Genomic DNA, 27959 nt, shown 5'->3' with positions numbered 1-27959 from the left:
CACTCTATTCTCTCTGTACATGAATGGAGTGGTTAGCTTCCTGCAAGAAGAGCCAGCAGATGCATCAACGTTGGGAGGTGATAAGGTACGGACCCCTCTGTATGCAGATCACACCCTGCTGGTGTCGAAGACCCTAGCAGGGCTGCTGCGGCTACTCAACAGATTCCATCTTTTTTGTGATACCAGGCCTCTCCCCCAACTCTTGCGAGACCCAATAGATAAAACACCGATAAAAGATATGATTACTGAATACTTCATACTCAACTCCCTCCCTGACACCTCCCCCCACACCCTCAGTTACAGGTTCAAAGCTACCATACAGAGAGGGATAACCTCAATCTCCATAGCCAGGGTTTGGGAGGCACGCCTGTTTGAAGCGAAACTTATGGCGTACATCTTCTCCCTAGAATGCTCTGACAAACCGTATCCCACGCTGCGGGTCAAGCAGCAGCTGGCCATTCTGCAGGAACAAATACATGCGCATAGCATCCACAAAGCAGATCACCTCCTAGCACGCAAGCAAAAGTACTTTGAGAGGAACGAGAAGGTGGGTTTCCTTCTCACACGAAGGCTGCGCCAACAACATGCCAGATCCCACATCGCTAAACTCAAAATGGAGGACTCTACCTGGGCAATCAGAGAGTCAGAGAAGCAGGAGGCCTTTCAAGCTTTCTACCAGCGCCTACACGCCTCAGGGGGAGAAGACCAAACTGCAATAGCCACCTATCTTCAGAGATGACCCTTGCAACCTCCTGACCCTTTATTAGCTTGTGAACAGGAGGAACACTTCTCCCTAGCTGAGCTCCTTAGAAACCTTAAAGAGATCCTCAAGGGAAAATCTCCAGGCCCGGATGATCTTACCCTGTCCTTCTATGTGAGTTTACTGCCGCAACTCCAAGACTAACTGATCAAGCTTTACAACTCATTTTCACATGTCAGGGGCCTCACACCTACCATGTCTAATGCAGAAATCACGCTTGTTCCCAAACCCGGTAAAAACCCAACACTCTGTTCATCTTACAGCCCAAAAGCCCTACTGAGCACAGACACTAAACTCTACACCAACATGCTGGCCAACCGTTTAGAAACACCACTACCTGGTTTAATAGAGCCCTATAAGGTTGGATTTATACAATATAGACAGGGGTCGGACAATATCTTGTTTACTTGTGTATACCCTGAGGCGGAAGCCGGGGGCATCTTTCTTTGCACTTTGTGAAACTGGCAATCTTTGAGAGTGTGCGTGTGTTGTGACATTGACTTCTCTATACGCCTGGTGATCTACTACTATGTGTACAGACGCTACTCTGATCAGCTTATTTTAAAAACTGTTTATATTTTAATCAGAGCACTTTTATTGTAAAACAGACCTCTCTGCTGGTCCGGACGAGATTTCTTCGTCCCAGGGGCCCGACCTTGCTCTCTCTCCCCCCGCGCAGCCAAGCACAGCGCTCTCGCCGGCCGGGGGAATGCGGAACCGCCATCTTGGGGGGAGGCAGGGTAGCGCTCCAGCTCCTGGACGCCTCCCGCCCTCCCTCACTACTTAAGACCCTCCGCCCCTCTCCATTACAGATTACTTGTTTATCCCCTGAGGCGGAAGCCGGGGGCATCTTTCTTGGCACTTTGTGAAACTGGCAATCTTTGAGAGTGTGCGTGTGTTGTGAAATTGACTTCTCTGTACGCCTGGTGATCTACTACTATGTGTACAGACGCTACTCTGATCAGCATATATTAAAAACTGTTTATATTTTAATCGGAGCACTTTTATTGTAAAACAGACCTCTCTGCTGGTCCGGACGAGATTTCTTCGTCCCAGGGGCCCGACCTTGCTCTCTCTCCCCCGGCGCAGCCGAGCACAGCGCTCTCGCCGGCCGGGAGAACGCGGAACCGCCATCTTGGGGGGAGGCAGGGTAGCGCTCCAGCTCCTGGACGCCTCCCACCCTCCTCCCACTGCTAGATGGACACGGATATAAAGAAGGGACCATCCCGTCCGCGCAGCGGGCGGGCGCAGCGGGTGCGCCGATGGCGCGCCAAAGGCGCGCCTAAGGCAAGCCCGTCTGCGCCGGACCCGCGCCCAGCGCCAGAACCCCTGCCTCACACACCCCAAAAACTTCCTGGACCTCGGATCAACTGCTACTCCTTCGTCCTGGTACATGCATCCCCTTAACTTGCTGTAATGCTCTTAGCCTGGAATCAACGGCATATTCCTGCTCACACTGCAACTTCACTCTCCCTGTGGTGTCTAAAGCATCTCAACCGCCCTTGATTGTTAATAGCCAGCCCCTGACCATTTTAAAAGCTGCGTTAATTAATTGCAGATCTCTTCCGGCTCACGCCTCTGACATTTGGCTATCTCTTGACACCCACAAATGGGACCTATTGTTTCCTACAGAAACTTGGATTAAAGATTCTTCCAAATCAGATATTAACCTTGCTATCCCCCCTGGTTACTGTTTCGTTGGCATTAATCGAGAAAACTCCAAACCAGGAGGGGGTCTTGCGGTAATTGCTAAATCTCATTTTAAACTAAATCTCACTAAAATCCCCAATCTCGGCCTTATTGAAGCCGCTTATTTTACGGTCACGGACACCGCTAGTACCATCTGTGCAGGCATACTGGTCTACAACCCCCCCGCTGCGACCACCTCCTCCTTAAATGCTCTGACGCATTCTATTGCAGACTTTTCTCTCAAACACCCCCATTTTACAGTATTGGGAGATTTTAATCTCCACATTGATAATCCTTCTTGCACACAAGCCTCTTCCCTGCTAGAAACATTACAAGGACTCACCTTGCCCCAATTAGTCAAAGGCCCGACTCACATAGCAGGCCATACACTTGATCTCATCTTTTCTAATCATCTTGGTATCTCCACCCTTCCACCCACTCCCATGACATGGACTGATCACTTTCTTCTTCCATTCACCCTCACCGCTCCCTCCCCTCCTCCCCCCTCCTCTCTCAACAGAGACAGGGGTCGTAAATGGACCAAAGTCACCTGTGATTCCTTGGAAGCTCATCTTCATTTTCAACTTAATCAGCTGGAAGACCTCGACATAGAAACTATTAGATTTAATTCGACCCTTTCCGCCGCTCTTGACTCTGTTTCCCCTCTTGTTCCACTTACTTCCTCCAGATCACGTCCCTCTGCCCCCTGGTTTTCCCCCCTGCTTCGTGAGGAAAAAAGTAAGTGTAAGCAGTTAGAACGCAAATGGAGACAGGATTATGACCCTTTAGCCAAACTGGCCTATAAATCTGCCCGGAACAAATTTCACAAACTGAAACGTTCTACAATGAGAGCTTACTTCTCCAATCTCATTCAACAGGCGCAGAACTCTTCCAAAACTCTTTTCACCATCGTGAAAGACTTTGTAAACCCCCCTGCCTCGAAATCCCAATGTATCCCCACTCAAGATCTGTGTAATGGACTCTCGGATTACTTTCAGGACAAAATAGTCAAACTCTCTTCCTCCTTTGGTACGGTTCCTCCTAACCACCTTGCAGACATTCCATGTTCCATCCCCTGTTCATTCAACTCCTTTAGTGAGCTGACCCCGGACCTAGCGCTGTCTTTGCTATACAACGTTAAGTCTGGTTCCCCTTTGGACCCAGTCCCGGCAAAAGTCATGGGCAATCTTGCTCCTATTCTAGTAAACCCGTTTCTCTCCATCTGGAATTCCTCCCTGTTGCGCGGTCAGTTCCCCTCAGTGTGGAAACAGGCTAGGCTAATCCCCATTTTGAAAAAACCTGGTGCTGACCCCTCGCAATTTGGCAACTATCGGCCCATATCGCTCCTGCCCAAACCTGCCAAGATACTGGAGAAAGTGGTACAGAAACAGTTGGCGCAGTATCTAGAATCAAATCAGCTTTTACACGACTCCCAGTCCGGCTTTAGAACCGGCTACAGCACTGAGACGGCGCTGCTAGAAGTCTCTGAGATCATCAGGGAATCAGTGGATAGGGGCGAGGAGGCCATGTTAGTCCTCCTCGACCTATCCGCTGCATTTGATACTGTATCCCATAATATACTTGCCACCCGTTTACAACAGCTAGGGGTCGGCGGCACAGTGCTGGCCTGGACCAAATCTTTCCTGTCCAGTCGGTCTCAGAGGGTGACGATGCACCTATTTGAATCTGAAGACAAACCCCTCCGGTGCAGAGTGCCCCAGGGTTCTGCCTTAAGCCCTTTATTGTTTAATGCTTATGTGGCCCCTCTTGCCAAGGTAGTTGAGTCCTGGGGCGTCAGGGTGGTCTCTTATGCTGACGATACTCAGCTTGTTTTTTCATTTAGAGACCATTCTGACTCCCTCTTTTCCAACTTCAGAAACTGCCTTGGCAATATTTGCACTTGGATGTCAGCCAATCACCTTGCCCTCAATACCGACAAAACGGAGGTTCTCTTTTTCAGCAAGAAATCTCCTCCTCCTGCAATTCTATGGTGGCCTACCGTTTTGAATCCTCCACCCACTCCAGTACAGGCTGCCCGCAACCTTGGCTTCACCTTTGACAACTCTTTGTCTGGAAGTGCCCAAATCAACAAAGTTGTAGGGGCTTGTTTTTCCAAATTGCGCATGATCAGGAAGATTTTCCCCTACCTCCCTAAATCATCCCGCAAAACGGTTGTCCAGGCACTTATCACCACCCATCTAGACTATGCTAATAGTCTATATGCAGGTGCCCCCCTATACCTAATTGACCGTCTGCAAATTGTCCAGAACGCGGCAGCTCGGCTCATTGGTAATATTCCTGCCGGCACCTCGGTCAGAGCCTACCGGGATGAGCTTCACTGGCTCCCTATAGCCCGACGCATCGATTTTAAAATTCTGACCCTGACATTCCGTGCAATTCATGGAATTGGCCCGCTCTATCTGAGAAAACGCCTCAAGTTTTCTTCTTCAGTTAGACATCTGAGATCCAACAGTCTTCGTCTACTGATGGTGCCTAGATTTAGGCTTTCTCGAAGTGGCGGTAGAACTTTCACCGTCACTGCTGCCAAGCTCTGGAACAGCCTTCCTCTTGACCTCAGGTTCACTGAATCCGAGCCAGCCTTTCGACGCAAACTTAAAACCTGGTTGTATACTAAACGTTAGGTCTTCAGTATTTTTCTATCTCCCTCTGTTGGATTTGATCCTGGTTCTCTCTTTGGGGACACTCAGGTAATCTTAGCGCCGGGACACCTCCGCCGGAGGTAGCCGTGCGCTTTACAAGCTTCTAATTAAATAAATAAAATAAATATCTGACGCCTTGCCCATTTGGTTGAAAAAGCACACTGACACGCCATACATGCCCTTCTCCTCTCCCTCGATGCCAAGAAGGCAACATCAAGCGAAGGGGATGGGATGTGATTCAGGCCGTTAATGGGTAGGGTGTGTCGACGTTTCGACTCGGCTTGTGCATAGAGGGTGACTTAAACCTCAGCTGCAAGTCTTGAACTTGGCAGAAGGGATTCTATGAGGCGTGCAACGCCCGGTTTTTCTTTCAAGATCTTGACAGATTATTCAATTGTCTGATGACAATGTCATAACTAATTTACGGTTTTAAATACCGGTGAGGACTTCACAAGGTAGGCCCTCACTGGGGGATTTCATCTCACTACTATTGGAAAACCCTGACAGAGCCATTAAGTACTCAACCTCCAGTGTTGTACCTGAGATGCCTGTGTGGCACTAGGATTAGGTTGCCCCCCCGCCCTCCTTCGTCCTGAAGAAGACTCGCAGCAGAGGTTTAAGTCACCCTCTATGCACAGGCCGAGTTGAAATGTCGACACACCTCACCCACTATTGGCCTGTATCACATCCCATCCCCTTCGCTTGATGTTGCATTTATGCATTTACAAAAAGTACATACATTTTTTTATAAATGATTTGTTTGGTACAAGCCTTTCTGTACTGGTCACTTTACCAGTCCATTGCCAAAGCCGTAAAAATGTATAAACTCTGAATATTTGCGACTATTCACTTTTCCCTACCATCACGAGCATACCCATTCTTCTCTCTACCTTTAAGCAACCTTTGTACCTTCCTTATGAAATTAAATATACTGAACTTAAACAATTATTTGGCGATTTTGTGTTTTACATTGACTGTACATTTGGAACAATGCTATCTTAGACAGTAGGGTATGTTGTTGCATTTATTTTTGGTATCTTTTACCAGTGTTTGACTTATTTAAGCTTCACACACAGGATAAATTATAATTTTTTCTTCTCTAAAGCAGTCATGGACCACTTGTTTCATTACTGCATTGTACCCAGGTCTTGTGATGTTTATTGGGTTACCCCATTAATTTGTAATGGCAGAAATACCATCAGCAGATTGGATTATACACAGGTTTACTTCTCTGCTGATATCAACTTTTCACTTTAAATTCTGCTCACAACACCATCAAGTGGGCAGATATGAATCACTAGGAGAGGTCGTTGTACATGAGTCATGGCTCTTGCCTTTCACATACCAATGTAGGAATGGTGAAACTGAGGTTTCTATTACTAGCACAAATGGTGAGAACACTTTGGGCCATTCTTTTGTTTGCAAGGAGGATTCACTTCACTTCGCATGAAGTTGTCTTGTTATCTGAAGGGTTCCCCAGCTGCTGTAATTCATCCGGTATTCAGATTGCTTTCGAATGGAAGTTATTTGATGTTGAATGATCAATGTGGTTGCAGGATGAAGCTGGGGGTTGCGTATATGGTCACGGTTTCTGCTGTTGTGACCTATTCTACGCAAGTGCTATTTCCACCTGCCCGCACAGCTAGGAATGCGACAATTTGGCTTTCAATACAAATTTCAAATGTGAACTTTGATGCTACACTGGAACATATTCCAGAGAGGGTCCATAAGTAGTCCTTGATAATCCCTAAGAACTCCACTGGGAGACCATTGGGATCTGGGGTCCATCCCAGGTGGAGCTGAGGCAGAGCCAACCCCAGCTTCTTGCAGGTGATGTCCTTGTCCAGCACGTTTCAGTCTAAGTCAGACAGGGGCTGAATGGGCAAGTCATCTAAGAAACCACAAAGTGATTAAATTTCCACCCCTGGTGGTTGCGAGCACAGTAACAAAGGTGGCAAAGCACTGGGTCATGGCCAAATCCCCGGCATGCCTAACTCCCCTCCAGTCTGTTACATATGCAATATGTGTGCAATGCACTGTGTTAGCTGCAGAGTTTGACCAGTTTTATCCCCCCACTGATTCAATTCAATTCAATTCAAAATGTGTATAGCGCACTACATACCCAGAGGGTCTCAAGGCGCTTGAGGAAGGGGGGAGGTTTACTTATCGAATATCCAGGTTTTAAGCTGTTTTCTGAAGGCTAGGTGGTTTTGGGTAAGGCGGAGGTGGATGGGAAGGGTATTCCAGGTTTTGGCCGCTAAGTAGGAGAAGGATCTTCCCCCCATGGTGGCTTTGTGGATGCGCGGAACAGCGGCGAGGGCTTGGTTGGACGAACGCAGTTGGCGGGTGGGAGTGTAAAAGGAAAGGCGCGTGTTAAGACAATCAGGTCCAAGTTCGTAGAGGGCTTTGTGTGCGTGGGTGAGGAGACGGAACGTTATTCTTTTGTTGATGGGGAGCCAGTGAAGGTCTTTCAGGTGAACGGAAATGTGGTCTGTGCGGGGGGATGTCTAGTATGAGTCTAGCTGAGGCGTTTAGAATGCGTTGGAGTTTTTTCTGAAGTTTTGCGGTGGTGCTGGCAAAAAGGGTGTTTCCGTAGTCCAGACGGCTTGTGACCAGTGCGTGGGTGACCGTTTTTCTTGTTTCGGTGGGGATCCAGCGAAATGTTTTTTTGAGCATGCGTAGGATGTTGATAAATGCGACTCTGGGTAGTGAGCCAGGTCATTCTAGCCTCCTCTAGAAGCAATTACTGCAATGCCTCTTGTTGATGTAAAGAGTCTGCAAGGAAGATGTTTGATCTTCAAGTTTCAACGTCTTCTTCTGAGAAACAGTCGTTACTCCGCACCAGCTTCCCATGCCATTTCTGGGAACTTGTGCACCACATTTTTAAAATGTCTAATACTGCAGGGATAACTCACTTTTTAAAAATAATTGGTGGCAGGTTGGTTAGTACTTTCCAGACGGTCTTCTGAGTTTTTCCATCTTTCATACACTATGTGCTTGGAAGCATTTTTGAAGGTTTACCGCTTGTCCTGTTCCTGGTTGTCAGGACTCTGATTTTAATCTATGTGGTCCGCAATAGATGTTCCATCACTTGGCCAAATGGTGATGGCACTAGCAAATGTGCTATTTTGTTTGGCACACCCTTGCTTCAAGAAAATGGCAACTGGTTCTTATACTTTCAGCCTTTTCTGGTTACACTTGCAGCCCGTATTCTGCTGTCAGCTGTGCACTTTCGAGTGTGACCTGGACATATCATTGGGTATGCAACCAGTCCATTCTACGAACATAGAAATGCTGGTGGGTCCCTCAAGATTCATCTGTACAGCACAATTGCTGTTGCTTCTAAAGGCATTTTATGAGCCTTCTTGGGATGCTTCAGCTCCTGGGGATTTGGATCCTGGCTCATCCTCTGCGGCTGCACTACTGCCGATCCTACCTTCAGCGACGGCTGAGGAAGACGGATTTGAACATATTTGCTCCCTGAAGCTGGTTAGAGGGGTGCCAACGGGACAATCGTCTGCAGTAGCTGGGTATAGCAATATTTTGTCAACTCCTCAGAACATGTAAACAATCTGGCAGTTTCGAGCTGTGGAGTTTTTTAATTTGCCCATGTTTTTACACACAAAATTGCTTTTTAAAACAAACTTTGCCTTTTATTCTATCTTTTTCTATTTTACATGGTTTGGCTTTCGCTATGCTTTAATTATTAAAGAGCACAATGCTTTTTAGGTGTTAGGTTTCAATACTTTAAACTTATATTTTTAAGCATAGTTTTTAGGAAGCTTTTTAATCACATTATGCCCAAGGAGCAGGTGCCATACGGTCACATTATGCCCGGGTGAGAACACCACCATTTTACATGTTCAAGTTTGCTTACATTTACATTTCTTTGTAGTCATTTTGTCAAGAGCCGTGAACATTCTGTATGAGGGCTAAGTTCACTGTGCAAAATGTTATTTTTTATTGTACGCGTGTGACAGCTCGGTGGTCATAGCATCAATAGTGGCAGCCTGACTGGAGCTTCTGCATGGTAATATGGGTGAAGTTTAGTATATAAAGAATATCACTCCTTTGTTTAGAAAGTGGATCATTTTTCTGACACAGTCGAGGTCGCCCTGTGTCGGAATTCCAGCCCAGCAAATTCTTGTTTACCTCCTGAGAGAAATGGTGCCCAGCTCTCCACCAAGACGGGCTTCCTGATGACACTTATCCGCAGGCAACAGGGAAGTTAGCTCACCCTACAGGGATTCTGGCAGATTCACCCACCCTAGGTCCACTAGGAAAGGGAGCGCAGAGTAGGATACAAAATAAAACAGTACTTGTATGCAAACATGCAATCTATGTAACAGCACACTGGTTGAACTGTTTATATTCTTCACCATTCCCGTAATGCTGATTACAAAATTTTGTTTCCTTCTATTGATCATTGCATCGCACATATTTTATGCAAGAATCATTTTGCTTCAATAAATATTTAAATGCCAATCTGAGTATTTCTTGTGTCTCAAAAAGGTTCTTGATCTGTTTCCATGATTTACTTGGGGAGTCAGGGTTGTCATTTTCTGAGGTTGCACTTTCCACCTATTACCTTTTGGGTATGGGGTACTGATGGTGCGCTGTGAGCTATCCTGGACAAAGGCCAGCATATCCCGATGGACTGTATGGACTCAGTCTCGAACAGTTTTGACTTTATGTTGTCCAACAAATGCACAGTTTCACTGAGAAAGTATAAACCATACGACAAGGTGGTACAATTGTCCTTCAAGACCAATCAAGAACAGGAAATAATCAGTTTAAATAGATCTGAGCTGTCCAATAGTTCCTCAAGACCCATCAATAAGTTTCATTTTTCCTGACTAGCTCGGGTCTGAGACAAATATCTCTTTCCCAATGAGCTGAACACCACATCCCACAGAAAACACCAAAACTGACCTGCACCATCACAAGACTTCAGGTCATAAACTTGACCCACAATGGTGAACAAGCACAAATCTCAACAATAATAAAGCTCAATTCACCTAACAACAACACACTAAAATGTTGAACTGTAATAAATAGAAGTCCTTAGATCCAGTATAAGTAACAATTTAGGTTTATTGTAGAATAAAATCAGGTCAGGTAGATAAATAGAATAAGATTGTATAATGAGGGGGAGGAGCCTAGCCTGCAGCCGAGATGGCCGCTTAGCTCCTCGGCTTCGCCGATCCTGACGCCCTTCAACCAAGATCCTGTACAAAATCCTGCGCTTCCTAGCATCACGCTTCCCGGCGCTGCACTCCTGTCCACGATGCAGTGTCCCCGGTCGGAAACGGAGCTGCCACGGCGGAGTTAAGCCTCGGTCACCATTCCGGCCTTCTGCAGAGGGAGCAGCCGGGCCATTGCTGGTGGGGACGGCCGGAGGCGACTACGACAGCGGCGGCCGCTGCGGAGAGGGAGGAGCCGGGGCACCGGACCTGGAGCTCGGCGCTGGTGGATTTCTCACAGCAGCCTTCTCCCTGACAGCAGCCCAGCGCGACTCGTTCGCAACATTGTTTCCGGCTCCTGCTTCATGTATCCCGGCCCAGCAGAAGGGGTCCGGGATTGTCTCTTTGTTGCAGTTTGTAGCAGCGGTCGCCATCTTCTACGACGGACGCCCTGATCCTGCCGGTGGGACTCCCTGAGCTACAGTTTCCCCTATCCTTGCAGCCTCTTCACGACCGGCTGCCTTCACGTTTCCTGCACCATCGGGGCCTCACAGAGGTTTCATTATTTGCCTGATATCGATGGCTGGTGCCGGGGGCTTGCTTCCCTGGGCGCTCAATGGCAGTTTACCTAAGATGGCGGACACAGCAGCACCCTCCATCCTCGATCCACCGCTGAGGCTTTGCGACATCCTTGCTGCACTGGGGGACCTGCGATTGGCCTTCCGCGACTTTGCTACCGAATTGGGGGACCGGCTTGATGGGGCCCAGTTGGCTGGCCGGGATGGCTCTCCGGTGCGGCGCGTTAAGCCATATCCTCAGCCGACTGTCGGTGGATTACCCGAATTGGGGTGCGGGACGGTGGCGGAGGGACGTGTCCCGGAATCCGCTGCGGTACTCCTCGGTCCTTCTCTGGAGGAGTCTGACAATATTGCTTCCTTGGTGCGGCCGGGGCTCGGGTCCCCGTCGCCGCCTCGCCCATCCCCTTTGTTCTTGGGTGCCACGTTGCCGAGCGCCCTCCTGGACTTGCTCTCTGTGCACCGGCTGGCTGCTATTTTGGAACTAATACACCGTTTTGCTCCCTGTTGCTCTAGCCGTGGCTTGGCAATGCTACATCCTCTGATTCTTTACAGTCAAGCAACGCTCCAGTTTGCCTTGTCTCCTGCACCTCAACTTTTACGGTGGTCTCCATGGTGGTCCATTTCGTCCAAGCTGGCTGCACCTACACTGGTTTCGATTAGACTGCGGATTCGAAGAGGTCAAGGCTGAGGACGGGGACTTTCTTGTTGCACAATGGAACATATAAGCATTTTGCTCCATTGTTCTGTTGGACGGGTATCCGCTGGAATGGCCATTCCTGGAGAAGTTTCGTCGATCGGGCCAGGGTTGATGTGGCCCTTCATCTCGACTAGTTTGATCGGCTGGCGGTGACCTGGACTGTCTATCGTTTGGATATGGTGACTGATTTGCAATTGCAACCTCTTTCCCAATTGATCCTGTGTCTATCCTGTATAGCTGTGCTCTTTGATGAGGGGAGGGGGGTTCTGTCTGGGTCCGGGGTCTAAAGGGTGAATATTAATGTCTAGCCTCGACGTGTGCCCGCTATTATGTCGTGTTTGGGGTAATTAATGACACAATGCTTATCCGTGTGGGCTGCACAGGGATTGAATCTGCTCCTATAAATGTTGTGTGCACACATCGTGTATTGTTTTCTACCATCGCGCGCTCTGGCCAGGGCTGAAGGCCTCTGTTTTGTATATCGGGACTGACGAACTAATGGGACTCGTATTGGAACTTATTCTGCTACGCTTTGGATTGTGCGCACCGCAATGACCCACCCCGTCTCTATCATAATTAAGACTGCTATTGTTTTACTATCTTACGTAGTGGGGAGACACTGCACAGCGGGTATGTCCGGGAAGACTAATGTTAGGCCCTCCAATGACTTTCTAGTATATGCTGCCATGTTGTTTCTGGTTTTCAGGGGGGCGAGCTATCTCCAGGAACTCCATTCGGGGACGTACCCGGGATTAGGCCAGGGCTAAATCGCTCTTCCTTGTTATTGGTGTATGCGATGGTTGAGCTGGGACTGCCACTGTCTGAGCATGATACTGCCTTTTGTTTGATTTACTCCTAGATTTTGATTCGAAGGGCCGGGGGGGGACCGGAGATATGTTGAATTTGGCTCCTCCCTCCTCTTCCGGGAGTTGGGGAGTGGGATGTTCTTTCTCACTCTCTCTATTCTCTTTCCCATTTGGGGGTTCTCTTGGGGCGACAGGCATGCCTATTGGGGGGGGGTGGGCCGTGGCCTTCCGCTGGTATGCAGGGTGGGGGGATGGGTTGTGTTTTATGTTCTCTCTTTGTTTCTATGGCCCTCTTTCTCTTTTTCTTTTCTTCTTCCTCTTCTTCTTCCATGTTTCTTCTCCTCTTTGGGGGTCGGGGTTCAGTGTTCTTCGATTGATTATAGCTATCCTGGTCATTTAGTAGCCTCCACTCTCCTTGTAGTGTTATAATTCGTACTCGACAAAATCATAAAATTAAACCTTTCTCTATCCTCATACAATCGCTCGCTACTCCACAGTATACTCTTTGCTTATAGTTGGCTTTAACAGCGTTCTGTCCGAATGGCTTCCTTTATGTCCATCTTTTGTATGTCATAGCGGCCGGCCCTGCGGGGTTGTAGGCAGACGCTGTGTATTGTGCATTTCATAAATAAAGGTTTTAAAAAAAAAAAAAAAAAAAAAAAAAAGATTGTATAATGATAGAAAAGACCCCACCAGGAGCAGATGGACTTCAGCTCAGCCTCCAGATGTAACTGTTCCAGTTTTCAAGCCAATACAATTGGAACACAGATGACATTATAGAGACATGCAGAGATATAAATGAGAAACACTAAGGAAGGACAAAGAAGAAATGAAAGCAGGATGTAACATGAACTCATTTGATTTGATGTTCTAACTTTACTGATAGTATATTCTAGGGCTCGCCTTATTTTGGTACTTAAGGCACCCCAACATTGTAGCTGACTTCTGAGATCAAAGTTTGAGCTTCTTGACATTTCGGGTTCAGACTTTTAACTGCCGAGCAACAGTAAAAAGGCACATAGAAACATGCATGGACATTTTCATACACAACTGCACATATGCATGTACAAACTCACAGACAAACGTGCTCACACAGAGGCATGCATGCATGCACATACTAACACATTCTTTCACCCCGGAGCATACACAAACCTACAAATATATAGGTGCACACAAACACACATGCATGTGCATGCTGACAGGAAGGTGACTGAAAACAGACAGACAGACACATGCAGTCCCAGAGATGACTGGAACCATGCACACACAAACACACCAACAGACACATGCACATAAATGCACAAATACAGACACACACATGGCCACACTCCATGCCAGTTGGCCAAGATCTGTACATACATACTCCGTGGAAGCATGCGATTGTTGCCTAAAGGCTGGAAGAGTAAATCATTCTTTTGTGACTTTCATGAAGCCCCGCGGAAAGATATGGGTCCCTGGACGCTCAGGGCAGTGACTCTGCAGCCAGTATGTCTGGTGGAGGCAAATCCCATTTAGGAGGATGAACCACTATCTTCTTTGAATCTCTAACTTTGGCCGGCACATGCAGAGACCTGAACATACACAATGAAAGGTGTACAAATACAAGGAACTCAGGGCTGCCACTCACCCTCATGGTGTCATATTGTTCCTCTTCCTTGAGTTTAGACTCCAGAATGTATCTCGTCTCATTCCTGAGACGTCGCAGCCAGCCCTGGAGCTTCACCTGTAAAGAGGAAAGCACAAAAGTGACAACTGTTGATCTGTAAAAAGAAGCTGTTCATAGAAAAATAATCTCTACATCAACATCCAGACAGATGCAGATTGTACCTACCAAACACACATATTCACATTTAAAAATGCCAGTCACATATATCTTGATTACACATTTTAAGTACCAGGCCATATGTTTCCAGATCATGTGTACTAGGCCACATATGTACATATTGTAAGTTTCTGCCACACATGTATGATTGTAAGTACCAGGCCACATGTTTCAATGTCACATGTACCAGCCACTCATATCCAGATAGTGATTTTCTGGGCACTCAAAACTACATTAAAATACCAGAACAATCATATTGATTCCTGAATATGCCAACAGCATTATTATTGCAGTCTTTTATGTGTGTGCAGCACCTCAAAACTTTTTTCATCCCAATATCATTTAAAAGACATCACGATTTTCCTCTATAGAGCTGTCTCATCTACTACTAAATCTTATAGAGGGGCACAGGCAGCCTTGGTACAGGCATCACTCTTTAAAGGGGCCTGTCATATGCAGGCTGCAGTGCTTACAGTGTCTGTGATGGGCAGGCTGCAGAAATTACAGGTTCTGGGACAGGCAGGCTGCAGGCCGTATAGTATCTGTGATAGGTAGGCTGCAGTCCCTATAGGGTCTCTAGTAGGCAGACATCAGTCTTTAAAAGGCTTTGTGATAGGCAGGCTGCAGTCCTTAAAGAGTCTGTGAGAGGCAGGCTGCAGTTCTTACAGGGCCTGTGATAGGCAGGCTTCAGTTTTTAAAAGGGTTTGTGATAGGCAGGCTGCAGTCCTTACAGGGCCTCTGACCCTGCCAGCAGGCAGGTCACCCACACGCAACTGCATGGCTCTGCTTGCATTGTTTTTGCCTAATCTTGTATTTTTCCCCTGTGCCTAACTTGCTTTCTTGCCCAGACTTGTTTTTATTCCTCTGGGCCTGTACTTGCTTTCTGGCCAGATTTGTTTTTATTCCTCTGTGCCTGTACTTGCTTTCTTGCCCAGACTTGTTTTTATCCCTGTGTGCCTGTAGTTGCTTTCTTGCCCAGACTTGTTTTTATTCCTCTGTGCCTGTACTTGCTTTCTTGCCAGACTTGTTTTTATTCCTCTGTGCCTGTACTTGCTTTCTTGCCCAGACTTGTTTTTATTATTCTGAGCCTGTACTTGCTTTCTTGCCCAGACTTGTTTTTATTCCTCTGTGCCCGTAATTGCTTTCTAGCCCAGACTTGTTTCAATTCCTCTGTGCCTCTACTTGTTTTCTTGCCTAAACTTGTTCTTCCTTCCTGTGCCCAGTTCTCCCGCGGCCCCGCCCGTTTTTCCCGCCACTGCGTCCCTGCGGCCCGCTCCCCTGCAATCCCATTCAGCGCCTGCTCCCGACTCCCAGCTGCTCCTCCCTCCCACATCCCCTCATATGGAGGCCGTGCAGTAGCCGCGCATAGAGGGCATGCAGCTGGCGCACCTAGGGCAAGCCTGTCTGCGCCCGTTCGCGCCTTGACCGCGCCCAGTGCCAGGACCCCTGGACCCCGCAAACGCCACGACACCCAACACCACTACGATGCCAGAACCATCCACACACTCAACACCGGACGATCACACACCTGCTTCCTGGCTGCCCCGAAGCGCACCCACAGAGATTTCACCTGCCGGAACTGCAGCTTCACAAGCATCCACCCCACCATGCTGCCGACCAGGAAAGACCCAACCACCTCAGATGCATCCTTCTCAACACCCGCTCCGCCCGCAAACACGCTGTAGAACTCTGGGACCTACTCGGCTCAACCTCCCCAGACGTCGCCTTCCTGATGGAGTCCTGGCTGAACCCCGCCTCAGCACCTGACATAGCCATAGCCGTCCCGGAAGGCTACAAGATCACCCACAGGGACTACACCAATGGAGCAGGAGGAGGAATCTCCTTTTTCCACAGGAACACTCTCAGAGTCTCGACCAACACCGAAGACACCCTCAGCACTGCCGAACACCTGCACTTTCAGATCCACACCGACCCCAACACCACCTTCCGAGGAACCCTCATCTACAGACCCCCGGACCCTGACCACAGTTCAGCTACTCCATCGCCGACTTCAACAGCACACACGTCCTCGCCTCCACGGAATACATCCTCCTCGGGGACCTGAACTTCCACCTCGAGAACAGCAACAACACCAACTCCACCACCCTGATCGACAACCTAGCCAACCTCGGACTCAGACAACTCGTCACAACACCCAACCACTCCGCCGGTCACACGCTTGACCCCATATTCTCTGCAATCCCCCAAGACTCCTTCAACTCCACTGGACCGACCATCGCAGCATCCACTTCACCTTCAAGAAACCCACAGCCCACCACCGCACTCAACAGATGCCTCGCCGCTGCTGGAGCAAAGGCACCGAACATCAGTTAACCACAACCCTCAGCCAGAGCCCACCCGCCGACCCCACCGAGCCTGACACTGCCGCCCGAAACCTCAGACAGTGGATCAACGACTGCGCCAATACCCTCGCCCCAATCACAGTCACACCAACAAGAAAGCCAGCTGGTTCACTGAAGACTTCCGGGCCTCCTAGCAAACCTGCCGAAAGCTGGAGAAGATCTGGCTCCGTGAACGAACACCGGACAGCCATGCAGCCCACAAGGATGCCACCCGCAGACACCATCACCTCATCAGATCCGCCAAAAGGGCCTCCTTCAAAGACCACCTAGACAACAACGCGCACAACAGTAAGGAGCTCTTCAAAATCGTGAAGGAACTCGCCAACCCCAGCTCCAACACCAACGACCTCCCACCCTCGCAAGACCTGTGTGACTTGCTGGCGACCTTTTGCCACCACAAGATCGCAGACATCCACGATAGCTTCAAAGCCACGACCGCCCCGAGAACCACTGAGACCTCCGCCCCCACGACCCCCATCCGCACCAACTACCTGCTCTTTTGGACCAACAGCAACGACGACGACACCATCAAGATCATGAACACCATCCACTCCGGATCTCCGTCAGACCCATGCCCACACCACATCTTCAACAAAGCCAGCACAGCCATCGCACCCCATCTCCAGAAAGTCATCAACACCTCATCTGAGACAGCAACCTTCGGGGAGAGCTGGAAGCAGGCCGAGATCAACGCCTTTCTCAAGAAACCCAAGGCGGACCCCAAGGACCCCAAGAACTTCCAGCCCATCTCCCTGCTCCCGTTCCCAGCAAAGGTCACCGAGAAGACCATCAATTAACAACTCACCCGCTACCTCGAGGAGAACAACATCCTGGACCCTTCCCAGTCCGGGTTCCGCAGCAACCACAGCACTGAGACTGCCCTCATCGCCGTCACCAATTACATCTAGTCCCTGCTGGACAACGGAGAAACGGCGGCCCACATCCTCCTGGACTTGTCAGCCACCTTCAACACGGTCTGCCACCACACACTACGAACATGCCTCCACAATGCCGGGATCCAAGAGAAGACCATGTACTGGACCACCTCCTTCCTCTCTGGCACAACACAGAGCGTCCGCCTTCACCCTTCCGGTTCAAAGCCACCAAGATCATCTGCGGCGTACCCCCGGGCTCATCCCTCAGCCCATCTCTGTTTAACATCTACATGGCACCGCTCGCCCACGTCGCCCGTCAGCACGACCTCAACATCATCTCCTACGCCGAAGACACCCAGCTGATCTTCTCCCTCACCAAGGACCCCCACACCGCCAAAACCAACCTTCACGAAGGAATGAAGGCCATCGCTGAATGGATGAGGAACAGCCGACTGAAGCTGAACTCTCACAAGACGGAGGTCCTCATCCTCAGATCAACCCCCTCGGCCTGGGATGACTCCTGGTGGCCGACCGCACTGGGAACCGCCCCAACACCCACCGACCACGAACGCAACCTAGGGGTCATCCTCGTCTCCACCTTCTCCATGACTAAACAGGTCAACGAAGTCTCCTCCTCCTGCTTCAACACCCTCCGCATGCTCCGCAGGATCTACAAGTGGATCCCAACTGAAACGAGAAGAGCGGTCACACAGGCCCTCATCAGCAACAGGTTGGACTACGGAAACACCCTCTACGCGGGAGCCTCGGCCAAACTCCTGAGACGGCTCCAACACATCCAGAACGCCTCTGCACGCCTGATCCTCGACATCTCTCGCCGCAGCCACATCACACCCCACCTGAGAGACCTGCACTGGCTCCCGGTCAACAAGAGGATAACCTTCAAGCTCCTCACCCATGTACACAAGGCACTCCACAACACCGGACCAACGTACCTCAACAGACAACTCAGCTTCTACACCCCCACCCGCCAGCTCCACTCCGCCGACCTTGGCCTCGCCACACATCCTCCGCTTCTGAAGAGCAACCTTCGGCGGCCTATCGTTCTCCCACTCTGCTGCCAAGACCTGGAACACCCTCCCCATCCACTTACGGCAGACCCAAGACCTGCTGACCTTCAGAAAACTCCTCAAGATCTGGCTTTTCGATCAGTAGTAGCATTCCCCACCCCACCCCAGCGCCTTGAGACCCTCACTGGGGAGTAGTGCGCTTTACAAATGATATGATTGATTGATTGATTGATTAATTGACAGGCAGGGGGTGGTCCTTACAGAGTCTGTGATAGTCAGGCTGCACTCTATATAGTATCTGTGATAGGCAGACTGCAGTGCCTACAGGGTCTGTGATAGGCAGGCTGCAGTCCTTACATGGTCTGTGATAGGGCAGGCTGCAGTCCTTACAAGGTCTGTGATAGGCAGGCTGCAGTCAGTTGTTCCTGGGTCTGTGATAGGCAGACTGCTGTCCTTACAAGGTCTGTGATAGGCAGGCTGCAGTTGTTACTGGGTCCATGATAGGCAGGCTGCAGTCCTTACAGGGTCTGTGACAGGCAGGCTGCAGTCTTGATAGGGGCTGGGATAAGAAAGCTGCAGCCCTTACAGGGTGTGTGAGAGGCAGGCTGTAGTCCTTACAGGGTCTGTGGTAGGCAGGCAACAGACCTTACATGGTCTGTGAGAGTGAGCAGGCACCAGTTTCATACAGGGTCTATTTCAGGGAAGAGGCAGTCATAACCAGCGAGAAAGGACAGCAGCCTCTTACTGACAGGCAGCAAGCACTAGTGAACCAGCACCACCCCTGCCCCTTCAGTGTGGGAGCAACCACCAGCTTCATACAGGGTCTATGACAGGAAGGCGGTGACATCTTAAGGATTTGTGGGACCCTGTGCAATATGTACTTTAGGGCCCTCTGTTTGGAAGAACTTTGAATGTATTACTCCTCTTCACAACGTCAAACAATAGTGAATTATATGTTAAACATTCCGAAACCCTTATGAATTATATGGTAAACCTTGAGAAACAATAATGAATTATATGTTAAATCTTCAGAAATGGGCACACACAAAAACAGGCAAAAGTTCAAGCTGTCTGGTGTCCACCAACTGAAAAATATAAAATAAAAGCTTGAACAAACACTGCTAAATATTTTTTTGAGTTTGGATCAAGATTTTCTTCTTGCAAAAACAATATTTTTCGTGGAAACCAGTAACTAACCAACCTGTTTCCCCATTGTAGGAAAATGTTTAGTGACATTGTAGCTTTAGATACCAAATATTTGAAATCACAACTATCTCACCCTTCGCTACTGGCGTTCTTTCTGCAGCAGTGAAAATCAAAGTGCTGCTCCAAGGAGTTCACCCATTCCTTTGGTTAAAATGTAATATCTTTCTCCTACTTTCTAATCCCTGCCTTGTTCTGGTTTAGGGAGGGCCTGGCCTGGCAATTCGGGCTTAACTGTTCTCATAAGGTTTCAAGACTGATTTGCATATGATTGAGTCCAAAATGAGGTGGCATGGTGGGCAACAAAAACAATGGATTGGGATGCTGTCCCGAGCGATTGGCAGTGATTGAGATTAATACAAGCAGTCCATCCATCACCTTGTTGTTTTTTCAATCAGTTCCCCATGAAGAACAACTCTATACATTTTACACATACAACCAGTCTTTATATACTTCATGCACCTGAATAAAATCTTCACATATACATGAGATTTTTAGGGGCAGGCGGTATACTCAGTTCTGCCAGTGCAGATTTGCCACTCCCCATTCTGATTGGGAGCGCAGATGTGGAAATGAGCCTTTTTAGGGGCCCACTGGTGCAGGGGTTTACCCTTATCTGTTCACTGGTCCTTAAACCAACAAAATAGAGATTGGCACTGAAGCTGTAATATCAAATAACAAGTTTATTAATCACTCATGAGTGGGACTACATCAATACAACACCCTCAAGCAGGGGAGAAAGTAGTACATGGAATACAGAAACCAAGGGCCTTTTATACCCTATTTACCGCTGAGTAAGCATGGACACTCAACGAGGAGGTACTGACTTATACAGGAATAGTTATTGAGTAACATGGGCAGGCAAAAATCACTTGGTCAGCAAAGTGGGAGGGGAGACAGAACTGCTTCATCAGTTGAAAAAGCCTGACAGTTACATTCTAAAACAGGTGCATTCTAGCAGCTACAGGCCTTTCTGAGCATGTGCAATGCTCTGGCTCAGTACTGAAGAAGTTAACTACAGTTGATGACTCAAGCAGAATAGAAAGGCAAGCAACAGTGAATACGGCATTGTCACATGGCTATCACATGGCTAACGTAAATGGATGCCACAAACAAAATGGCTTCAGCATATGCTAAGGGTAATTTCTGCAATTTCCACACGGAGTTCAGCAAAAACTCCACCACCCACATTGGAAAGGAGTTTACTGGTGCCTCAGTGGCCACTGGCAGCATCATAAACAGTGACAGAGACACAGAATCAAACCGGCACAAAAATAGCAAAATTAAGGTGAACTGGGAAAATATCATGGAGTCAGTGTTAGTCTGGCACACAAGACCACTGAGATAAAAGGTCCAACCTCACCACTCTATTGGTGAAGATGAAAAACCAATGAGTGGCAGGAAATGCCTAGCAGAAAGGCCATAGAAGTTCGGAGAGAAGGTGTTGCAGTTCCCTACCCGAGCTCCGTCATGGTGCCCTGGTGCACTCTTCCAGCTCCTCCGCTGTTCGCGATGCCCCTCAGCAGAGACTCGGCTCTTGGGCTATGGAGATGAACACCAGCGCCCTGGAAGAGAGGCGATGTCTTTCAATTGCGGTGAGCAGGGTTTTTCTTTACTGGCTTTACCTTCACTACTGGTGGTGGACCCCGGAATCCGTGATGGGAGAAAAAAGTAAAACCACGAGGTGTGGTGCTGTTGTGGTGCATCCGGCCACTGTGGCCAGTGCACTGCAAACCGCAGTGCACTGGCCACTGTTTTGCTGCCTCTGTTTTGCTGCCTCTGATTGCTATTTTTTTTCTGCCCATATTGTATTTCCTGATTCTCCCAGTGCCCCCTTTTCTCCTGTACCCCACCGCTCTATTTTCCCGTCCTCGCTTCCCGCTGCTGCTCCCCTGTGGCCCGCCCCGTTTCCTTCTGTGACCCGTTCCCGCCTCGCCCAGCGCCAGAACCCCTGGACCCCGAAGCCACCACAACACCAGACCGCACTACGACTCTGGCACCCTCCACGCACTCAACCCCGGACGAGATCACTCCTGCTACCGTGCCACCCCGAAGCGCACCCAAGGACCCTTCACCTGCCGGAACTGCAGCTTCACCAGCATCCGGCCCGCCAAACCATCAACCAGAGAACCCAACCGCCTCTGATGCATCCTCCTCAACACCCGCTCCGCTCGCAAGCACGCCATCGAACTCTGGGCCCTCCTAGACCAAACCACCCCCGACGTCGACTTCCTGACAGAGACCTGGCTGAACACCACCTCGGCACCAGACATCGCCATAGCCATCCCAGAAGGCTACAAGATCTCCCGCAGAGACTGCACCAACAGAGTGGGAGGGGGAATCCCCATCGTCCACAAGGACACCCTCAGAGTCTCAACCAACACCGACGACACCCTTACCACCGCCGAGCACATACACTTCCAGATCCACACCGACCCCAACACCACCCTCAGAGGAACACTCGTCTACAGACCACCCGGACCCCAGCCACAGTTTAGCAACTCCATCACCGTCCTCATCAGCATCCACGCCCTCGCCTCCACGGACTACATCCTCCTTGGGGACCTGAACTTCCACCTTCGAGAACAACAACGACGCCAACTCCACTGCCCTGATCGAAAACCTTGCCAATCTCGAACTCAAACAGCTCATGACGACACCCACCCACGCCGCTGGACACACACTGGACCCCATCGTCTCCGCAAGTCCCCACGTCTCCTTCAACCACACAACTGAACCCCACTGGATAGACCACAGATGCGTCCACTTCACCTTCAGGAAACCCACCACACACCCCCGCACCCAACAGATGCCACGCCGCTGCTGGGGCAAGGTCACCTAGGACCAACTGACCACCACCCTCGCCCTGGGACCACCCGCCGACCCCACCGACCCTGACACCGCCGCCATCAACCTCAAACAGTGGATCAACGACTGCGCCGACACACTTGCCCCACTCAAGACCTCTGCCACCAATCACACCAACAAGAAAGCTGCATGGTTCACCGAAATCCTCTGGACCTCCAAGCGCACCTGCGGGAAGCTGGAGAAGAGCTGGCTCCCCGACCAACCACCAGACAGCTACACAGCCCACAAGAACGCCACCCGCAGACACCACCAACTCATCAGGACTGCCAAGAGTACCACCTTCAAGGACCGCCTAGACAGCAATGCACACAACATCGTGAAAGAACTCTCCAACCCCAGCTCCAACACCAACGACATTCCACCATCACAAGACCTGTGCAACTCACTGGCCTCTTTCTTTCACCGCAAGATCACCGACATCCACGACAGCTTCAACACCGCCATCCGAAATTCCACCGCCAAGACCACCACCCCTGCAACCACCACCCGCACTAGTCGCCTGACCGCCTGGTCCAACGTCAGCGACAAAGACACCATCAAGACCATGAACTCCATCCACTCAGGATCCCCATCTGACCCATGCTCTCACCACGTTTTCAACAAAGCCAGCGCAGCCATCGCACCTCATCTCCAGAAAACAATCAACATCTCCTTCGAGACAGCTACCTTCCCAGAGAGCTGGAAGCACGCCGAGATCAACTCCCTACTGAAGAAACCCAAGGCGGACCCCAACGACCTCAAGAACTTCTGGCCCATCTCCCTGCTCCCTTTCCCCGGGAAAGTCACGGAGAAGATGGTCAACAGACAGCTGACCCGCTACCTCAAAGACAACAACATCCTAGACCCATCCCAGTCCGGCTATCGCAGCAACCACAGCACTGAGACCGCCCTCATTGCCGCCACCGACGACATCAGGATCCTTATGGACAAAGGAGAAACAGCCGCCCTCAACCTTCTGGACCTATCGGCAGCCTTCGACATGGTCTGCCACCACACCCTAACAGCACGCCTCCATGACGCCGGAATCCAAGAGAAAGCCATGGACTGGACCACATCCTTCCTCTCCGGCAGAACCCAGAGCGTCCGTCTCCCACCCTTCCGCTTCAAGACCACCAAGATCATCTGTGGCGTTCCACAGGGATCATCCCTCAGCCCGACACTGTTCAATATCTACATGGCACCACTCGCCCACGTCGCACGACAACATAGCCTTAACATCATCTCCTACGCAGACGACACCCAGCTGATCATATACCTCACCGAAGACCCCCACACCACCAAAACCAACCTCCACAGAGGAATGAAGGCCGTCGCCGAATGGATGAAAGACAGCAGGCTGAAGCTGAATTCTGACAAGACGGCGGTCCTCATCCTCTGCCCGATCCCCTCAGCATGGGACGACTCCTGGTGGACAACATCGCTAGGGACAGCCCCAGAACCCACCGACCACGCACGCAACCTAGGGGTTATCCTCGACTCTGCCCTCTCCATGACCAAGCAGGTCAACGCCGTCTCCGCCTCCTGCTTCAACACCCTCCGAATGCTCCGCAGGATCTTCAAATGGATCCCCTCCGACACGAGAAAAACCATCACCCAGGTCCTCGTCACCAGCAGACTGGACTACGGGAACGCCCTCTACGCAGGAACGACAACCAAACTCCTGAGACGGCTGCAACGCATCCAGAACGCCTCGGTACAACTGATCCTCGACATCCCCCGATGCAGCCACATCACACCCCACCTGAAAGGCCTGCATTGGCTCCCTGTCAACAACAGGATCACCTTCAAACTCCTCATCCACGCACACAAAGCCCTACACAATGCCGGACCAGCATACCTCAATGACCGACTCAGCTTCTACACCCCCACTCGTAGTCTCCGCTCTGCCAACCTGGCTCTCGCCACAGTTCCACGCATCCGGAAAACCACCGCCGGCGGCAGATCCTTCTCCTACCTCGCCGCCAAGACCTGGAACACTCTCCCTACCGGTCCACGACAGACCCAGGACCTGCTGGCCTTCTGAAGACTTCTCAAGACCTGGCTTTTTGATCAGTAGGGCACCCCCCCTCACCCACCCCCCAGCGCCTTGAGACCCTCACGGGTATGTAGCGCGCTTTACAAATGGAATTGATTGATTGAATTGTACAGAGTTTTTCAGTAACTCCGTGGAATTCTGCAGAGTGCTATTCCACGAGCTCTGCCCGGGCCTAGTGATTACTTGCTGACTTGAACCTTGTTTTTACCCTCTGGTTGTTTTCGATCCAGCAAGCAAACTATCCCTAAATGCCTTGTTCTTTTTGGTGTAAATGTGTGCACATGCCACTAGAGCAAAGAATTCAAGAGCATCGATCTGCTTCACGTGGTGCATTTTACACCTATCCCCTCAAACCCACAATTGTGTTTAATCTCTCATAACCGTTTCTTGTCTTCACTTCTTCCTCCACTCGTTCTTGCTTTTAGAAAAATGCTTAATTTATTTAAAAAAGTGCTGGCCCCTTTTCAGGAGGCCACTGCAGACTGCACTACACATTGCCACTGTACTTACACAACTACTAACCATTACACTGTTACAAGTGTGACAATCCAGACTGTCCTAGGCCGCCAAATCTTTAAGAATGGCTTGGGTGGCAGGTATTAATTGTTTTTAATGAATATTGAGCAACTGTTTTTCTGCTCATCTTCAAATTGCATAAACAGCGCCGCCATATGGCAGCTGTCATAAGTGCAATTAAGTGCTGGTACAGAGCACCGGAAACCACCAGCTCAAATTAAGCACTGCTTTAGATCCCTCTCAATGATCATCTCCTTCCTCTGCTCTAAGTTGTCTTTCCACGAAGTGACCCTTCTTTCTACCCCACCCTCCTGTCTCCATCTTGACCTCTGTAGACCACCTCAACTTTCTTTCTCCACCTAACCCACTCCTCACCCTCTTTCCTTTTACTCCACCTCGTTTCTCCATATCACCCTTCTGTAGTAGGGTCTGGTGTATGGGAAATCTGGGGGGCAGTGTGAGGGAGCTGAAATATTTTTTTAAAAGAAAACGTACCTGCCGGTCTTCTGCTCCTCACGCTGCTCCCCGGGCTTCTCCTCTGGGCACAGGCTGAAGCTCCCAGCTTCCCCTGTGACCAATCCTGATACTGCTCTCAATATGAAAGCAGCATAGGGATTGGGCAGAGCGCGCTGGTTTTGTGCTCCTTCGGGAGCTGAGAGCCTGTGCCTGCGCCTGCTGATCTCTCCACCGAGCAACACAGCTGGGTTGGAGAGATATCAGTGCGCATGACTGATATGCCCGACCAAACCATTATGCTTGCTGACAGCAGGGCCCCCCACTCCTCCTCCCCTGCTTCAGTGCTGTGGCCCCCTCCCTCTGACTCAGCCGCAGGACGAAAATTAACAGCCTAATTCATGAAGCTGAATTCGGCTCGCAAAGGGCCAGATTCTGAGAATCTGGCCCTTAGCGAGTGAGATTTTTGCATTTGGGATTCATCATCCCAAATGCAAAAATCGGTAATTGCGTTTTCGCAAATTTGCGATGGATTACATTTAAGGAATCTCTATTTGAGATTCCTTAAATGCAATTCATCATCCATTTAAAAATTGCGAAATCGCAATTTCGGGCCGCTATTTACCGCGAGGTCAAACCTCGTGGTAAATAGCGATAACTCAGAAAAATGCTTTTAAAAGCATTTTTCTGAGTTGCATGTTGCACAAACACATGTCCTGTGGACATGTGTGTGCGCAACCCTGTTCATATTAGCATTTAAGGGGTGCTACAGGGTATCCTTTGGACACCCCTGGCACCCTTTAAATCGCTATATTATTTGCGATTAGCTAATTGCTAATCGCAAATAAGGAATACTCCCCATTCATTCCTATGGGCCTTTAGGCCCATAAGAATGAATGGGGAGTTATTCCTTATTTGCGATTAGCAATTTGCTAATCGCAAATAAGGAATTAGTAGGAATCGCATTTTTTTTGCATATTCCTACATGAATCCCGTTTTGCGAGTCCTTAATAGCGATTCGCTATGAATCGCTATTAGGGGCTCGCAAATCGGGAGTATGATGAATCAGGCTGAAAGTGATCTGCTTTTAGATCATTTTATTTTTCATTTGCATCTGCAGTTAGTGGGGCATTGCTCCTCCGCCAGAGCGGAGGAGCCGCCCCTGCCCTTCTGTCCCTTTCTATCACCACCTACAACTTCTTTCACCCTCCTGTCGCCCTCCTCTCACCTCTCCAACCAGCACACACCATCCCACTCCAATATCATCCTCATAAATTCAGACCCTGGAATTACTGACACCGGGATTACCAGTAGAGTGAGTCAACAGGGATTACGAGGGGGCCCTGAGGGGGCCCTGAGGGGGCCCTGAGGATGCCCTGAGGAATTTGGACCCACCTGAGGGAGTCAGAAATGTTGGCCTGATTTCTCTTTCAATCCCTGTTTTCCCTCCAGCGGTTTACCAGACACAAGCTCTGCTTTCAGGAGGTCGAATCTGAAGGTGAATGAAACATAAAGGCCCCAGAGAGGTGCTGTGGACCTTGTAATCCTGATTCACCAGTAACTCCTGGTACGAGGTGAGTTAGGATTACCAATATGATTGGAATCAGCCCCTGAGTGCACACATACTTTAACTGCAGTAAGAACAACCTTGGAGGTGTTTTCTATAAAACAGAAGTACATATATGCAAGACAAATTATAATATTTTACCAGTTTGAGTCCAATTTACTTACACTACACCACATTTTGCAATAACCTGTGCGCCGAAGAACTTTTGCAAAAACACAAATAGCATTTCTTCTGGGGTCACCTGCAGGCGATTTCTTGAAAGTGCATGCCCACATGTACAGTCTGTTGCAGGTGATTTCTTAAAAGCGTATGCACACATGTACAGTCTGTTGCAGGTGATGTCTTTAAAAGTGCATGCACACATGTAGAGTCTGTTACAGGCGATTTCTTAAAAGTGCATGGACACATGTACAGTCTGCTGCACGTGATTTCTTAAAAGTGCATGCACACATGTACAATCAGTTGCAGGCGATTTCTGAAAAGTGCATGCACACATGTACAGTTTGTTGCAGGCGATTTCTTAGGAGTGCATGCAAACGTATAATCTGTTGCAGGCGATATCTTTAAAAGTGTATGCACACATGTAGAGTCTGTTGCAGGCAATTTCTTAACAGCGCATACACACATGTAGAGTGTTACAGGCAGTTTCTTAAAAGTGCATGCACACATGTATAATCAGATGCAGGCGATTTCGTAACAGTGCACGCACATATGTACAGTCAGTTGCAGGCGATTTCTTAAAAGTGCATGCACACGTATACACAGCACAGGCTTCTTCGCATGGAAAGCACCTGCCTGCCTGCAGACAGCACAGTACGGTGCACGTCAGTCTGCCAAATGGTAAGTGGCTGATAGA

General features: G+C 49.5%; 1 protein-coding gene across 2 annotated transcripts in view; it reads right to left on the bottom strand.

The window, feature by feature from the left end:
• LOC147672903 (E3 ubiquitin-protein ligase TRIM39-like) overlaps positions 1-27959 on the bottom strand; it is a 222392-nt gene that overhangs the window by 148505 nt on the left and 45928 nt on the right. For both annotated transcript variants that reach the window (XM_086947933.1, XM_086947932.1), the window contains exon 2: positions 14001-14096. In XM_086947933.1, the coding sequence (XP_086804059.1) occupies positions 14001-14096 (96 nt within the window). The remainder of the gene's footprint in view (positions 1-14000; positions 14097-27959) is intronic.

The sequence above is a fragment of the Lissotriton vulgaris genome, unplaced genomic scaffold (assembly GCF_964263255.1).
Source record: "Lissotriton vulgaris unplaced genomic scaffold, aLisVul1.2 SCAFFOLD_1555, whole genome shotgun sequence".
NCBI classification, from domain to species: domain Eukaryota; kingdom Metazoa; phylum Chordata; class Amphibia; order Caudata; family Salamandridae; genus Lissotriton; species Lissotriton vulgaris.
The sequence above is the reverse complement of the archived record's forward strand: the minus strand, read 5'-3'. Positions and strand labels throughout refer to the sequence as shown.